Below are 18,103 nucleotides of genomic sequence, written 5' to 3'. Positions count from 1 at the left end.
CGGAATCGAACCTGGGACCCTTCAGTCCGCAGGCCGACGTTCTATCCACTGAGCCAAACACGTTTCGGCTGGATGGATGTTTTAAAAGGAAATGTTAAATTTTTGAGTAAAATAACTGGTGTGAATTGCTAGATTTTCTAGAGCCGTGGTAAGCAAACTGCAGCTAGAGAGCCATATGCGGCTCTTTGGCCTCTTAAGTGTGGCTCTTCCACAAAATACCACTGCCTGGGTGAGTCTATTTTGAAGAACTGGCATTAGAAGTTTAAGTTTTAAAAATTTGGCTCTCAAAAGAAATTTCAATTGTTGTTCAATTTGGCTCTGTTGACTAATGAGTTTGCCAACCACTGTTCTAGAGTAAAGGAGATAACATGTTTGCATTATGCTTATATTTTATAATGATAACTGATCTTTATATTCACATAAAACAAATCTTTAAATTTTTAATAGTTTTAAATAGATAAATTACATACTTATTTTATTGTAGTAATCATGATAGAGCTCTGAATTATCAGGGAAAGCCAGTCTGAGCTTAATTACTCACCCCCTCCCACATACAAAGGATTTATTGATTCATGTCACTGAAAAATCCAATGTAGAGTTGGCATCAGGGATTAAAATGTGATTATCAGAACTCTTCATCTAAGTGGGGCTAGGAGGGATGGGGAAGAAATAAGAGCTTGGATAAACAGAAATGTACTCTCATGTAAGTTGGGTCACATTCCTTACTTTGGATTGTATTTCTCACTTGATATCAATTCAAATAATTTTATCATTAACTCTTTACTCCACTCAATCTCCTTCTTAATCATAATTGATGTAGACAAGTTTATTTATGGCTTTGTGTTTATAAGCTGCTCATACCAAGTTCTTTGCTATTTGGGAATTATTGAAATGGGTAGAGCTAGCATTGGGTTGCTTGGCTTGGTTAATAACAGTATTGGAATCTGGCCAGCAGGTTGCTACCAACACTCCCTTGAGCCACTGGCTATACTCATTTAGTTTGTGTACTAGCAACTTAAGAGGAAAAAAAAGAAACAAAGCTACTCCTTTGGTTATGGTTGCTATGGGCAGGTCTGTTTGCAGAGAAATGTGCTGATGACATTTCCCCCCTAAATATTAAATATTATGTGTGTGTGTGTGTGTGTGTATATATACAATATATATATATATATATATATATATATATATATATATATATATGAAAATGCTGCTAGATTTCATTTTTTTTTTTTTCCCGAATGGTTCACATTTTTAAAATTTTTTATTGATTTCAGAGAAGGGAAAAGGAGAAAAAAAATCATTGGTCAGTTGTCTCCTACACCCCCCACACTGGGGATCAAGCCCACAACCTGGACATGCCCTGACCCAGAATTGAACCGTGACCTCCTGGTTCATTGGTTGACGCTCAATCACTGAACCATGCCAGCCAGGCTAAAAGTATCTCAGTGTATCTGAAGAATTACATAAGTTTAATATCAATATAGAAGTTGATAGGGCATTTTATTTTTAAGTATGATCCAAGACTAAAAGAGGTGTCCTTTCTTTTTAGACAAAACCACAGAAGATCCCTTTACTATCACTGAACATTCTGATCCAGTGAAGGTACATAGTCAATACTGAAATGCATGGCAACTTCCTGAAGAGGGCAAAATAGAAAGTTTAAAGTGTTGCCAGTAGAAGATATTATAGAGTTAACAGACAATAGTGGTTAGTCTAACACTGATCCAAGTAATCTTCATATCTTATTTCTGGACAATGGAAAACTGCAGGAGTTTGCATAGTAAATCATCTTAGTGAGAATTTGATCCTACAGTGACAACCTTCTTTATAAATGTTACAAGGGCCAACCTGCCATCCAATACTATAATACACAAGCATATAAACTATATGAGAAGGCACCATTGGAGGAATCATTAACACAGGAAATGTCTTCTCTCATCAGTTTAAAAGTGGGACGAACTCATTTGATCAAATCCCTGTTTTATTTTTATTTTTTAAATATATTTTATTGATTTTTTTACAGAGAGGAAGAGAGAGGGGCAGAGAGTTAGAAACATAGATGAGAGAGAGAGAAACATCAGAAACATCTATTAGCTGCCTCCTGCACAGTCCCCACTGGGGATGTGCCGCAACCAAGGTATATGCCCTTGACTGGAATTGAACCTGGTACCCTTCAGTCCACAGGCCGATGCTCTATCCACTGAGCCAAAACGGTTTTCGGCTCAAATCCCTGTTTTAAATATATTAGCGTGCCAGCCTCTTTCTATAAGTAGCCAAATTATCAATAGGATTATGTCATATGGAAGAAGTGTTGGTGCAGATGTTTAAATTCTACCTTTGGTCCTAGGATAAGCCAGGCAGTTAAATTATTTCAAAATGTGTAAAACAGACATTCTGAGATATCAAGGCTTGACAAATTACCATCACATAATCCACAAGTTCTACATATTATACAGCCACACAGGTGAGAACCAAATTCAGGTACCCTACAAGAGTGGTAAAATGTCACTCTGCAAAAGCTGCAATTTTCTATGGCAGTTTGTCAGGTGGTCAGTCTTGTATTAGCCTGGATCCTTCTGCAGTTACTGTCTTGACCTTGAACTCACATTCAATTTGAATGAGACCCTAGATCTGAGGAAGTGAAAGCCAACTGCTTACTCAACAGTGCATTGTATCTCTTCAGGTATACTGTTATGTCTCCTTGCTTTTCAATAATTTCTTCTAAACTTGAAATAGTCCAGAATCCAGTCTCTGAAGTAATATTGCTAGGGTAAGCATGGACTTTTTCTTCAAGTATATCAGGCAGTGGTTTGTCTTTATTAAAATTTTCGAACCTTCAATGTGGAGATGACATGTCAGGGAACAGATCAGTTCCAGGGCCAGGATGGCCAGAATGAGGTAAGATACAACCTGCTGGGCTCTGGGAAGGAATGCTGTGTGCACAGTGTGAGAAGGAGAGCAGTGCTGCCATGGAGTGTATCATTAATGCAAGTCTTTTAAGATGCCTTGTCGATTGGTAGGTCATGTGATAGCCTCGGTTTCTTACTTTGCTGTGGTGATACTAAATGTAGCGCTCAAGAAGGAAATGCAGAATGCACAAAATAACTTTTCCAAGGATTTTGACTATCTGAACTTTCAGTGGGTTGGTGTAGTTTCCTGGGCACTTATCCTCATTTGGATTAGGATAAGAACAAAGCACACCTGTTAAAAATGCTAAAATAACATGTATTAGCAGGAGATGTGCTATAATGACTGTAGGAAGAGGATGGAATCTGGGTCTAAAATGAGCATGTAAGGAATAATGTGAAAGATGCTGGGTGTCCAGAAGAAAGTTGTCTTCAACACTTTGGGATGGATCCAAGGAACCATCTTCCAGCCTGCCCCCCCCTCAGCCATTTCCCGACGCTTGAGGCCGAAGCCCGGGCCAGCCCACCCCACCTGTTCACAGGTGCAGTGGGCCCTGGAAATTTAGATTTCATCTTTAAAATATATATATATATTTTATTGATTTTTTACAGAGAGGAAGGGAGAGGGATAGAGAGTTAGAAACATTGATGAGAGAGAAACATCTATCAGCTGCCTCCTGCACACCCCCTACTGGGGATGTGCCCACAACCAAGTTACATGCCCTTGACCGGAATCGAACCTGGGACCCTTCAGTCTGCATGCCGACGCTCTATCCACTGAGCCAAACCGGTTTTGGCTAGATTTCATCTTTTAATAGCCCATTGGATCTGGAGATGAGACACTATTTTGAAGGTATGAAAATACAGATTTTTAATGCACCATGTCTTCATTAGGAAAGATGGTGTTGAGAATGTTAACTACCATGTCTTTCAGTACTTTGATGAAACCTCAGATGTTTGGCCTTTGAACCAGGGTCTGTGATTTCATATTATTGGAGGGATCATTGTATCCCCTGGAGCTGGAGCTTTCTATGTTTGCTGTGACCGAATCAAGAAAGGCATATGCAGATTTCTACAGAAATGATTCTTTCATCAGACCAGAGTTGGGGGATGGCTTTGCCCTGGCATGATTCAGGACCTTTTTTTGTGTCAGGCTACCTTCAAGCTCCTGATTTGTATAAGAAAATTTTCAAGAACAAGTCAAATGAGAATGAAAGCAAGTTTTTTTTCAGGCAGAGATAGACCGGGACATGGGCCAAGTGGTCAATTCTTGGGATTTTATGTTTCCTTTTTTTTTATTTTATGGTGCCAAATTCTGACTCCACTTCCTTCTGGAAGTGTCATGGCATTTGCACCCCATCTTTCAGTGCCTTCTACTTGTAGTGTTGAGGCAGGATAGTAAGAAGCTAGGAAAATTCCTTGGTGAATGAAATGAGGGAACATGAGATAAAATAGTTAAACAAGGCCCAGCAATTAACTTGCTAATAAATTGTAAGATCTTATCTTCCCTAATCAAGGACACCTAAGAGCAGATAGTTTATACCTCTCTTGCCCAACCACAGAGTGTGTGAGTAGTTTAAGTCCCTGATCAAGGAGATAGATAATGGAGGCCCATTGATGCCATTAGTGCCAGCCAAACCCCAGAGGCAATGAAGTCGGGGGAATAAACAAAAAAAGCCCAATTAGACACAGACACAAGGTATAAGAAAGCAGTGAAACTAACCTGATAATGATACTAAATTCCCCTATCCGTACACTCATTTTGGACTGTCAGCATGGACACACCTGGAAAGCTGTTGAATATTCTGTTGAGACCCTCCCCGGAGATCTTCCCTAAAACTCACCACCTTTAGAAGAGATAAAAACCCTTAAGGCAAGGGACTTAGCTGCCCCCCCACCCCCCTTTCTCATGCTCACCCCACCCTCCTTTCTCAGGCTCATCCCACTCTCCTTTCCTTAGACGTGTGCTTCTGCTTTCTTCTAATCTCTAAGGGTCCTCACGAGACTTGGAATCAGCAGATCATTGGGCAGTGGCACCTCATCCTGGGCTAACTCCCTAAACCTGACTCTGAGGACTCTGTCTCTGTAACGTGTTTCCTTTATTTTAAAAATGATTTTAGATTTTATTATGCATTCAGTGGTTGATTCTTATATGTGACCAGACCACTTAGCATTTATTGAATTGACCATATTTTACCCCTTTATTCCATACTATTGTCTATTACATTAATTGATTTTTAGATGTTAAACCAACCTATATTCCTGAGATAAATTTCACTTGGTCATGGTGTATAATTTTTTTTATATGTTGCTGGACTTGGTTCACTGTCATTTGTTGAGAATTTTTACATCTCTCTTCATCGACAGAGATCTTTTAGTTTCTTTTCTTATGCTATCTTTGTCTGATTTGGATTAGGGTAATACTGACCTTATAAGGAAGGTTGATATGTGTCCACTACTCTTATATTTTTAGGAATAATTTGTGGAGAATTAATATTAATTCCTCTGAATGTTTGGTAAAATTCACCAGGATAGCCATCTAAGACTGAGTTTTCCTTTGTGGAAGTGTTAATATTTCTAACTTGATCTCTTATAGGCCAAATACATTTTTTATTCTTAGGTTGGTTTCAGTATTTTGTGTATTCCTGGGAATTTGTCCATTTCACTAAAATTATCCAATTTGTTAACATTCACAGTATTTCTGTAACTTTGGTAATGATGTCCCCTCTTTTCTTCCTGTTTTAAGTTATTTGAGTCTTTTCTCTTTATTCCCTTTGCCCATCTAGCTAAAGGCTTGCCAATTTTGTTGATATTTTTAAGCAATCAACTATGATTTTGTTGATTTTTTTTCTATTGTTTTTCTATCTTTTGAAAACCAAAAATGAAAAGAAAAATCTTTAGAACAGCCATGGAAAAACAAGACATTGCTTCTAAAGGTATAGAATGCCCTGCAATAAAGAAATAATGAAATGATGCTGCACTTTAAATGAATGCATTGATTCTTTTTTTTTTTTTTTAAGTGATTTGATAAAGCACTTTTTTTTTTTTTTTTTTTTTTTTTTGAGTCTAAGGCTGTCAGTAAGAACCAATCCTTCCCTGTCTTCAAATTCCCAGGCAACTGCCCTGTCCCAGAGGTTTTCATGGTACAGGTGATGGTTTTTCCTTCCAGCTCAAAGGGAGAAAAAAGGCCCTGCTGACACCACACTTGGTGATGGTGCCAGTGTAGGCAGGAATCTGTGCCAATTATACTTTTAGGGAGTTGATTTTTCTCCTTTATTTTATCCCTAATCTAGTCATTATCAATTGTTTGAAGTTTAGCATCAGCTGCATGGAACTTTAAAAAACTCCTGCTACCCATCTACATCCCAGACCAACTTAAAATTAGAATCCAGTGGTGGAATCTGGCTATCCGAGTACATATGTGTATAAATATGTGTGTGTGTGTGTGTGTGTGTGTGTGTGTGTAATATGGTTTTTTGTTTTGCTTTGTTTTACTTATTATGTGAAAATTTAAAAATACACACCAAAATGGAGAGAATAGTGATCTTCAAAAAGGGGCTATAAGGACTCCCAGGGGTGAAGGCTTCTCTAAGGGTTGAACTTTAGCTGAATATCCAGGTTAAATTGACACCCCAAATATTCTTCATTCAATTTTCCACCCATGTGAGGTACAAAATGGAGGGGGTTCTTAATCATGAATACTAAGATACAATTACACACACACACACACTATTGTGAGAAAAGCTTTCTTCTACCAACTTAAGTACTAGTGGCTGGGGGCTGTAAATTAACTGACAACTGCCAGTTTGAAGATGACTGTCAAGTGATTTGCAATTCTTTGTTTTTAACCAAATTTTAAGAGGTGAGTCATAAATTTTCATTCATGACATTTTACTTTCAACTTATAAAAATTTGTCATGTTGGTTTTGTTGTTGTTTTTACCATATGTAAGCAAATGAGCATGACAGTGTCTCATGAATACTTTATTTACAAAAAGAAGTTGTGAGTGTCATGTTGTTTTGATCAGTTATGTGCTACTAATGTGATGTTAACTCAATCAAAATAATTTTTGAACACTTAGAGCTTTGAGGTCATAGAAAGTAAAGTTTAAAATTTTACCAATAATTATGTACTTTTTCTGGTCAATAATTGTAAGCAAATAACTAATAATTCATCTTTAAGCATAAAAATATATCATAGTCCAAAAAACTTCTTTGGAAGAAGTAGAAAGTGATAAGTTCAAAAACCAAAAAAATAGAATGTTGAAGAAGAACTAGTTAATATAATTTTGAATGTATAATGTGGGTATCATTGTTATTGTATTTAAATTCCGTTGGATTTATTTATTTAAAATATATTTTATTGAATTTTTACAGAGAGGAAGAGTGAGCTAGAGAGCTAGAAATGTCGATGAGAGAGAAAAGTTGACCAGCCACCTCCTGCACACCCCCCACTGGGGATGTGCCTGCAACCAAGGCACATGCCCTTGACCGGAATCGAACCCGGGACCCTTCAGTCCACAGACCGACGCTCCACCACTGAGCCAAACCGGTTTCGGCACCATTGGATTTATTTTATAAAATAACTAGAGGCCTGGTGCATGAATTCATGCATGGCCTGGGGAGAGGGGACATAGGAGGTTGGCTGAATGGCCCTGCCCCCAATTGGGTGAGGGAGGGGGAGCAATCAGGGTTGGGGCCAGCCAGGGGGAGGTTGCCGAAGGCAGTTGGCTGGATGGTCCTGCTTCCTGGTCAAATTTCTGGTCAAGGGGACAATTTGCATATTAGCCTTTTATTATATAGGATGTTTTATTAAAAAAGTCACGATTTATAATACATTGAAAATTACATTCTTCACAACTGCTTAAATTTATGATAAATCATTATAGATGTCAACTGAAAACTATGCAGAGGAAAACATGCATTTAAAACAAATTTTTAGTGACCATGTTAGGGCAGCCAAGACTCCTTTTTCCCTGACCGCCTTGGTGCACCACAGAACACACTGCTATGAGAAGGGCAGTTTCTGGGCACTGGGAAGCTTAGGGTCAGTTCCCCCCATAACCACTGCCCAAGTGGCCTTTTTTCTTCAGAGAACTCACCTTGGGACTTCCTCCAGGCCTAAGCCAGGCGGTGACTGGACACCACACATGGGCCAGGGACTGCACTGCATGGTCTGCATACATTTATCTTTATATCATCACAAAGATAAGTATCATGGACTCCAGGATAGTGTTTAAGGGTTCACTTAAGCAGGTTGCCCTGGTCACACAGTTAATAAGACTCAAGATTAGAATTCAAATTTCATGCTTTCTTGAGACCTACAGTCAAGTCTTAAATATTTGTTAGGAATGACTTTCATGGGCTAATTGTGGGAGAAATATAAAGGAAATATAGCATGGGATTCTTTCCTATAATATCTTATAGTTTAACTAGAGGCCCAGTTCATGAAATTTGTCCATGGGGTGGGGGGTCCCCTCAGCCCAGCCTGCACCCTCCAATCTGACATCCCTCTCACAATCCAGGACTGCTGGCTACCAACTGCTCCCCTGCCTGCTTTTCTGATTGCCCCCAACTGCTTCTGTCTTCCAGCCTGATCACTCCCTAACCACTCCCATGCCAGCCTGATTGACATCTAACTGCTCCCCTACCAGCCTGTTTGCCCCCAACTTCCCTCCTCTGCCAGCCTGGTCACCCCTAACTGCCCTCCCTTGCAGGCCTGGTCCTTCCCAACTGCCCTCCCTTGCTGGCCATCTTGTGGTGGCCATCTTGTGTCCACAGGGGGCAGGATCTTTGACCAATTGAGGACAGCCATCTTGTGTGTTGGAGTGATGGTCAATCCGCATATTACTCTTTTATTAGATAGGATAGAGGCCTAGTGCATGGGTGGGAGCCAGCTGGTTTGCCCTGAAGGGTGTCCCAGATCAGGGTCATGGGGCGGCCTGGGAGAGGGGCCTGTGGTGGTTTACAGGCCAACCACACTCGTGGTGATCTAAGTGGAGGCCCTGGTTTATCTTCTACAATTGAAACTTTGTATCCTGGAGTGGAGCCAACCTCCTGCCCACTCAGTGGTGGCCGCCATTTCTGTTGGAATTTATGTATCTTTTGTAATTGAAACTTTGTAGCCTGGAGTGAAGGCCTGAGCCGGCCAGGGCTGCAGAAGCTTGGCTTCCTCCATTGCCCAGGGCAACCCTAGCCTCCTGCTCTTCCAGCTCAGTGGCTGCCGCCATTTCTGTTGGAATTTATTTACCTTCTATAATTGAAACTTTGTACCCTTGAGTGGAGGCCTGAGCCTGCCAGGGTGTGTGGAAATCTTGGCTTCCTCCATTGACAGGGAAACCTAGGCCTCCCTCCTGCTCTCTGTGGCCAAAGCCATCTTGGTTGGGGTTAATTTGCATACTTGCTCTGATTGGCTGGTGGGCGTGGCTTTTGGATATAGCCGAGTGACAGTTAATTTGCATATTGCTCTTATTATATAGCACTAGAGGCCCAGTGTATGATATTCATGCACAGGTACAGTCCCTATGCCTGTTTGGAGATTGGAGCGCAAGCGTTTGGTGTGGGAGGGCAGGTCACAGATGACCTCTGGGCCCTGGGCAGCACCTGGGCCCTTGGGCCCCTGCGCACCCTCCTCCGCCTGAGTCACAGCGCCTGAGTCCCCTTGAGAAAATGTGGTGAGCACAACCAGACAACATGGGCTGGTGCGCAGTGTGGGCCTCTGGGCCACCCAGTGGTGCCAAATGGAAGCTGGGCAGGCAGCGCACTCTCTCCTGGCCGGCTTCACAGACTGGCCCCTGTTCTCCCGGCAGCTGTGGCCTAGCTTACCTGGAAGAGGCCATGCGGGTGCTAGGTGGGCTCCTCGTGGATGCCTAGCATCTTAGCGCAAGGGCTTCTCCGGCGCATAAGCCCTGGCGTCCTGGGGGAGAATAGCAGGGGGAATGAGAGTGAGCTCGATGGGCACCCCATATTCTCACCACACCTCCAACCCCATTACCCCTGCCCCCAGATAGCCAGCGAGAGGTCACAGCATATAGCCAACACTCACCATGTTCCACACAGCCCCCTAGTGGTCAGTGCACATCATAGTGAGCAGTCAAACTCCCAGCCTCCCAGTTGAATGACTGCCTGAGGAGACCCTTTCGGCTTTTATTATATAGGACTAAAGGCCTAATGCACAAAATTTATTCATAGGGGAGGAAGGGCAGCCCTCAGCCTGGCGTATACCCTCTCGCAACCCAGGACCCAACTATCAGTCGAACATCCCTTTCACAATCTGGGACCCCTTGCTCCTTGCCACCCGCCTGCTCACTCCTTATCACTTGGTTCACTGCTCCTTAGCACTGCCAAGGAGGTGGGAGAGGCTCCAGCCACTGCTGCTGCACTCACCAGCAGTGAGCCTGGCTCCTGTGTTAAGCATCTGCCCTGAGTTGGTCAGTGCATGTCATAGTGACTGGTCATTCTGATTGTTCCAGTAATTCTGCCATAATGGTCGCTGGACTTCTATATATACAGTATATAGATAAGCTGTTTGAAATGAAACTGCTTCAGCCAGCTGCTGCTTTAGCACACGTACCACTGAACCTGTTTGAAATAAAGATTTTCTTAAAAAATATATTTTATTGATTTTTCACAGTGAGAAAGAGAGAGGGATAGAGAGTTAGAAACATCGATGAGAGAGAATCATTGATAAGCTGCCTCCTGCACACCCCCTACTGGGGATGTGCCCGCAACCAAGGTACATGCCCTTGACTGGAATCAAACCCGGGACCTTTTAGTCCGCAGGCCGATGCTCTATCCACTGAGTCAAACCAGTCCCGGCAGAAATAAAAATTTTCTTATTTTCATCATTCTTCTTTGACTAGCTATAGGATTGACATGGATTTTATACCAGTAAAAACCTGGAGACACAAATTCTTGAAGACCAGCTTCCCTTTCCTCCTATTTTACATTAACAATTTCACGCTTCATCTTCACAATTTTGAGTGAAAAAATATTGGGTCGGCAACTAAGTAATTGCGGGTTTCACACATATATGGCTTCAGTTGAATTTTTAGGTTTGCAGACGTAGTACAAATGTAAAACACATTTTGTTATTTGATAGTTGGCTATTCAGCTGTTAATCAGTAAAAAAAAGTTTTTTGATCTGTTTTGTAGTTTTCGTTTGGCGTTCGTTAAAAAATGGAAAATCAAAAGGAACATTTTCCTCATATTTTGTTTTTTTATTTCCTCAAAGGGAAAAACGCATCGCAAGCTCATAAAAAGTTATGTGCTGTTTATGGTGACGAAGCCTTAAAAGAACGGCAGTGTCAAAATTGGCTTGCCAAATTTCGTTCTGGTGATTTTTCACTCAAAGATAAAAAACGCTCTGGTCGTCCAGTTGAAGTTGATGACGCCCTAATCAAAGCAATAATCAATTCGGACTGTCACAGTACAACACGTGAGATTGCAGAGAAGCTTCATGTATCACATACATGCATTGAAAATCACTTAAAACAACTTGGCTATGTTTAAAAACTCGATACATGGGTTCCTCACGAACTGAAAGAATCACAGTTAACGCAACGCATTAGCAGCTGCGATTTGCTAAAGAAACGTAATGAAAATGATCCATTTTTAAAACGACTGATAACTGGCGATGAAAAATGGGTTGTTTACAACAATATCAAGCGGAAAAGATCGTGGAGCAGGCCAGGTGAACCAACTCAAACAACATCAAAAGCTGATATTCATCAAAAGAAGGTTTTGTTATCAGTTTGGTGGGATTACAAAGGAATTGTCTACTTTGAACTCTTACCACCCAACCGAACGATCAATTCTGATGTCTACATTGAACAACTAATGAAATTAAACAATGCAGTTGAAGAAAAGCGGCCCGAATTGACAAATCGAAAAGGTGTTGTATTCCATCATGACAATGCAAGGCCACACACAACTTTGGTCACTCGGCAAAAATTAATGGAGCTTGGTTGGGATGTTTTGCCACATCCACCATATAGTCCTGACCTTGCACCATCTGATTACTTTTTGTTTCGATCTTTACAAAACTCCTTGAATGGTAAAAATTTCAATAATGATGATGATGTCAAATCGTACCTGATTCAGTTTTTTGCTAATAAAAACCAGAAGTTTTTTGAACGTGGGATTATGATGCTGCCTGAAAGATGGCAAAAGGTGATTGATCAAAATGGGCAATACATTACAGAATAAAGTTATTTAGTTCCATGAAAAAATTGTCTTTGATTTTCTTTAAAAAATCCGCAATTACTTAGCTGCCGACCCAATATTAATTGGTTCCAATAAAATTATCCTTTAGAACACGACAAAATTTTTGTTAACACATTAAGTGCTGTCTGACACTATATTTTCCATCCTGAAGACAAAACAGGCTGGGCACTTAACATTAATTTTGAAGGGCTTGAGAAAGGAAAAATTTGAAGATCACTCGTCTAGAAGGATTGCTTCTGGAGGGCCAAGGGCTATTCATTAAAATGTAATTTATTTTATTATTATTTTTATTTTTAATCTTCACCTCTATGTTTTTTTAAATTATCATTATTGACTTGAGAGAGAGAAACAGAGAGAGAAACATAGATGTGAGAGAGAAACATGGATTGTTTGCCTCCCATACACACCCTGGCCTGGGTTGAAACTTTGGTGTATGAGTTGATGCTCCAACAAACTGAGCCACCCAGCTATGCCTAGATTGTAATTTATTTTAAATCCTATCTTTATAATTTAATGAGGCATAATTTGATCCATATATACAACTTTATCTGCTTTAGGATTGATAATAAAGCCTGCAAAAACATGTGGATGTGCTTCATACAACACTTTTTGAACGGATTCTTTGTTGATAAAGGAGAAAAAAATGTTGGTATGGTACAAAATCACCTTCACTATTTTTAATATTTATTAATATAGCTTACTTTATAGCAATAATTAAACCACTCCATTTAGACAGTAGGTTTCAGTTCCTATTGATTATTTAATCAAATTAACCCAACTCTATAATCCATTTCTGTCTTCAGAAGAAAGGTGGTTGCATTCCCTGGTTTGGTCAGTACTGTATAAATGATAGGCTAGAACCTCTGCACAAGCTGTTCCAGGCTCTGTAATAATCACGTGGTTCCCATCACTGGGCATAGCTTACAACAGGCAGGGCAGAGGGCATGCGTTCTCTGTAATGGTCACCATGTTGATTTTTTCCTTTTTAGTTTACAAAGAGAGAACTGAGCCTCATGGTGGTTAAGTAACTGTTCCAAGGGCACAAGCTAGTTGATAGAGCTGGGCCTTGCCCCAGGACAATTTCTGCTTTAACATGTAGGCCCTGGGCAAAGAGTAACAGATGAGGAAAGAGGGGAGAACATTGGAGGTGGGGTCTGAAGATCCAGATTCACTCCCTGGTTAGCTGTGAGACCTAAGAACTCCCATCTTTCAGTTTTAGTGTTGCTGGGAATTTGCAGGATTATGTAAGACTTCAACTGTAAGCAGTATATCAATATGAAGAGTCATTTTATCCTGTCTCCTAGACCTTATTTTGTTATAGAATTCATGGAAAGCTGTCATATCACCTTTTGGTCACAAGAATTCTTGAAGAATCATTTGGGCCTGGCCAATGTGGCTCAATGCTTGAGCATCGACTTATGAACCAGGAGTTTACGGTTCGATTCTGGTCAGGGCACATGCCTGGGTTGCGGGATCAATCCCTAGTAGGGTAAATATATATATATTTATTTCAGAGAGGAGGGGACAGGGAAGAGAGATAGAGAGAAACATCAATGATGAAAATCATTGATTAGCTGACTCCTGCATGGCCCCTACTGGGGATTGAGCCTGAAATCTAGGCATGTGCCCTGACCAGAAATTGAACCACTGAGCCATGCTAGTTGTGTAAAATCATTTTTAAAAAATGTATATATTTTCATTGATTTCACAGAGAAAGGGAGAGGGAGAGAGAGATGGAAACACCAATGAGGCTGCCTCATGTGTGCCCCATATTGGGGATGGGGCCTACAACCTGGACATGTACCCTGACCAGGAATTGAACCGTGACCTCCTGGTTTATAGGTTGAATCTCAACCACTGAGCCACCCTGGCCAGGTCCAAAATATATATATTTGTTACACAGGGGTCTCCACCCAGCTTCCCTTTTGTATGACACAAAATCAAAACACTGCCCCTTTTGTGCATAAAATTAGAGAGAGGTTTCTGGCTTGTGTGGACACCAACGAAAGGGTGTCACTATTATCACTACTAGCCTCTGGGAGAGGTGCAGAAAATATAAGTAAGACCTGGCCCATTGAAAAACAAATGGACAGCCAGCATGAAATGGAATTGGCATGGCCTAGAACAAAGAATATCCTTACATATTATTCTACAATGTCATTAAAATTTTCCCCCCAGATTTGTGTTACCCCAATTACTTATAATAGTACCCCGAAAACTTGGGGATCAATAAAAAATTATCTTTTTGGTGCTTGGAGACAAAGGTAACACATCTTTTGATATTCTAAAATTACAACAGCATAATATACAATTATCCCAAGCAAACTTACAATTAACTCTTTGAATGTCTGGCAGCAATTTAAAAAGGACATGAAAGGCTTTAATCCCTTCCATTGTGTAGAGGGCCTCCTGGGAAGGCACCTGAGCATTCTATATTGGCCTCTCTTGCTCTTTTGGCCAAGAGGGACCCTCTTCTCACAATCCAATTTCCCACAGCTGCTGCCTGAGCTTTCTATTCATGTTGAGGTTGAAGCCTTGTGGTGACTGGTACCATGGATCTGTCTCTCACCCAGTGGGGCGAGCTGGGCCCTCCCTGGAGAAGAAACCCGGGTTCCCCAAGATATATGATCAGTGTTGCGGCCCTGCCAGCAGGCGAGGGGATCCGAAGGCAGGAGCTGGACGTGGAGGCCACAGGGGCATAAGATACCAAGGAGACAGAACTGAATCACACATCATCCTATTTGGCCACAGAGGATGGCTGGTTAGCCAATGGTGGGTAAGATTCCTCAGGGAAGGAACAACCTAAGACAGGCACAGTCGCAGAGGGGCCATTAGGAGAGAACTTGGGGGTCAACTGAGGTGGGGCACAGACCCTCACCCCCAAAACTTTGCAGGGGCCTGAAACCTCACCCCTGCTGAGTGAGTTTCTTGCCCCCAGGGCTGCTTAACTTCCCATGTCCAGCTCAAATCGGGACCCGGGTAAAAGACAGAGACATGGCTGACAGCAGCTGCCCTCGCACTACAAGACTTGTTTGAGTTGTCTTGTAAACATGGTGTGGGGAAGTGGGTTTTTGATATCTAAATTCAGCCTACCACCAGGAATGCTCAGGGCCTACTCAAGAAGGCAAATAATCCTTTCCCCTAATATTTACATGGTAAAATAAGATTGTTTTAGAGCACATGTGTCAAACACAAGGCCCGCGGGCCAAATCCAGCCCGCCAGGCCTTGCAATGTGGCCCGCACCGTGCTGTCATCACTGCACTCCGCTGTCAGTTTATGACATTGTCAGTTTATGACTGTTCAGTAAACCATTCGGCCCGCAATTTAGGCTGGATTTTAGATTTTGGCCCCTTCTCTGATTGAGTTCGACACCCCTATTTTAGAGTAATAAAATTGACAGTAAAATAGTAGACAAGTTTTCAGGCTAATTTAAATTGGCTAATTGAAATAAGCAAATATTCTAGAAAAACTAATTGCACTAGACAAAAAACTGTTCCTAAAGTGTTAACTAAAACTATGGTACATCTACAAAATGGAATACTATGCTGCCATAAAAAAGAAGGAATTCTCATCATTTGCAGCAACCTGGATGGAATTGGAGAGCATCATGCTGAGTGAAATAAGCCAATCAATGAAAGAGAAACACCACATGACCTCACACATTGGTGGATGATAAAGATCATTATAAACTGATGAACCAAGAGACAGATATAGAGAAAGTAAAGCAACAGGCAGACTGTCAAATTGCAGTGGGGAGGGTAGGGAGATCAGGGGGAGATAATAGACCAACCGAAGGTCTTGTATAAATGCATATAAGTACAACCAATGGACATAAAACTATGGGGAGGGAGGGGATGTGGGGGAGGAAGGGAGGGGGGCAATAAAAAAAATCAATAAAATATGTTAAAAAAAATAAATAATAAATAAATAAAAAAATAATTTTTATTGGTAGTTCATCTCAGGATAAAATCTCACAACAGGAAATAAACCTAAAGCATTCATATTAAAGTGCAAAAATTAAAATTTAAAAGCTATCAAGACGACATTACAAAATTTTCAAAAGCTTCCTAATATTTAAATCAAAAAGGCGGAAAGTAGAAGAATATCATGTAAGGAAAAATATCCTGTAAGTAAATTACATCTAGAAAATTTGTACTTTAGAAAATTAATTGTAATGCTATCAGCAAGACACCCACGAAAAACACACATGGTGTCAAAACAAGACAGAGGAAAATCATTTGGGCAAAAATAAAAAAAGATCCCAAGTAAAATTTATAGAAAATATTTCTTTATTAACTTTTGGTCGAGAATATGTTTCTATATTTTCAGAAAAAACTCTGAGACCATGTGGCAACAGAGAGGAACTGACAGGACTACTCCAACCATGAAGCCAGAAGAGAAGCAGTCCAGAGATGGAAGACACTGAGGATGCCTTGCCATAATAGCAGTCAGTAACTGTGTGTCACTGCAGGCTGCCCAGGATCAAACCAGAGAGGGTTGGACCTGCATTACCACCATTTGCCCACCATCCAGAAATGAAATATCATTGCTGACATGTACACATAAAGAACTGTTTGACATTGAAATTGGGTCTCAAAAGAACTATTGTCCCAGAAAGAAACTCACTACAGCTGAAACCAGTTTGGCTCAGTGGATAGAGTGTCAGCCTGTGGACTGAAAGGTCCCAAGTTCAATCCTGGTCAAGAGCATGTACCTTGGTTGTGGGCACACCCCCAGAAGGGGGTGTGCAAGAGGCAGTTGATCGATGTTTCTCTCTCATCAATGTTTCTAGCTTTCTATCCCTCTCTGTTCCGGTTAGGGGCAATCAGGAAGGCAGGCAGGCGAGCAGTTGGGAGCCAGAAATCCTGGATTGTGAGAGGGGTGTCTGACTGCCCGTTTAGGCCTGATCCACTAAATAAATATTAAATATTAATTGAATATTTCTATCTTATTTGAAACTAAAATTCCATCATAAATGAAAAGGAAGAGGCAAAAGTCAAAAACAGAAAAGAGAGATTTAGTGTTGATCCAGACATAAGTCTGGTAACCTCTTTTTTCACAAAGACAGCAGGGGAGATTAGCAAGTATAGAAATAAAAAAAAATAATAAAATTAAACCTTCAATGTTAACAGAGTTCTTATAAAGCAAGCTAACTAAAGGCAACAACAACATAAAAGATGGCAAATGGCTTAATACCAAGAATTAGGCCCCATCCTGCAGCGGCTCAACTCCTTCCTTGTTGGTTCCTACTTCCTACTGCACAGCACTCAGGCTTCCCAGAAATACCCCATTATTCTATTTACTCCTTTACCGTCCATTCCCAACTTAGTACTTCACACTAAGTGGTGAGTGGTTGATAGGCTTAATCCCTCTTGTGCATTTAGCATCAAATTTGGAATTCACTATAAGGAATGGCACCTCAAACTACATTTCTCCCTCTTCCAGAGAACAAGGTGTTGGTCAAAAAAGGAGAAGGGGATTAAGAAGTACAAACTTCCAGTTATAATGTAAGTTATGGGGATATACTGTAAAGCATAGGGAATAAAGTTAATAATAATCACTATCTATAGTGACAAATGGTTACTAGGCTTATTGTGGTGATCATGTTGTAAGGTAAGTTAATGTTGAATTACTATATTGTACACTTGAAACTAATATAATATTGTATGTCAACTATAATAAAAAATAAAGTTGAATAATAGCTTTGGGCCATTTCACTCTAATAAAACTATTATAACATATAAAAGAAAAGAACAGGGAACTGAGAAGCCCGGGAAGTTCAGGTGTGCAGGTGCTCCAAGGACATCCCCGCTCTCAACTCTTCGTTGTTCTCTAACAACTTTGCCATTGAGCAGAAGAAACTGTGCTGGGCTGTACTTGCAGACTCAGCAGCACCCCCCACCCTTCCCTTGGAAGGGGAAATACACAATGCTCTAAAATCCTTTGCCAGCAGTTCCAGTTGATTCCCCAGC

The 18,103-nt window shown here is 40.8% G+C and overlaps 1 protein-coding gene and 1 pseudogene across 2 annotated transcripts in view; both read right to left on the bottom strand.

The window, feature by feature from the left end:
* Nucleotides 1-1,285: 1,285 nt before the first annotated feature.
* LOC311617406 (transmembrane protein 192-like) lies at nt 1,286-8,987 on the bottom strand (annotated as a pseudogene). The gene is made up of 2 exons: nt 8,960-8,987; nt 1,286-3,387 (listed from the first exon to the last, which is right to left on the bottom strand). The product of its transcript is annotated as a transmembrane protein 192-like (transcript).
* ERICH6 (glutamate rich 6) overlaps nt 7,768-18,103 on the bottom strand; it is a 65,755-nt gene continuing 55,419 nt past the window's right edge. Inside the window, exon 12 of the mRNA XM_084875951.1 lies at nt 7,768-9,821. Coding sequence (XP_084732077.1) covers nt 9,783-9,821 — 39 coding nt within the window. The 3' untranslated portion in view covers nt 7,768-9,782. The remainder of the gene's footprint in view (nt 9,822-18,103) is intronic.

The sequence above is a fragment of the Pipistrellus hanaki genome, assembly GCF_964339955.1.
Source record: "Pipistrellus hanaki genome assembly, chromosome: 2".
Classification (NCBI taxonomy): Eukaryota; Metazoa; Chordata; class Mammalia; order Chiroptera; family Vespertilionidae; genus Pipistrellus; species Pipistrellus hanaki.
Note: the sequence above shows the minus strand (reverse complement) of the source record. Positions and strands in the feature narration are given on the sequence as shown.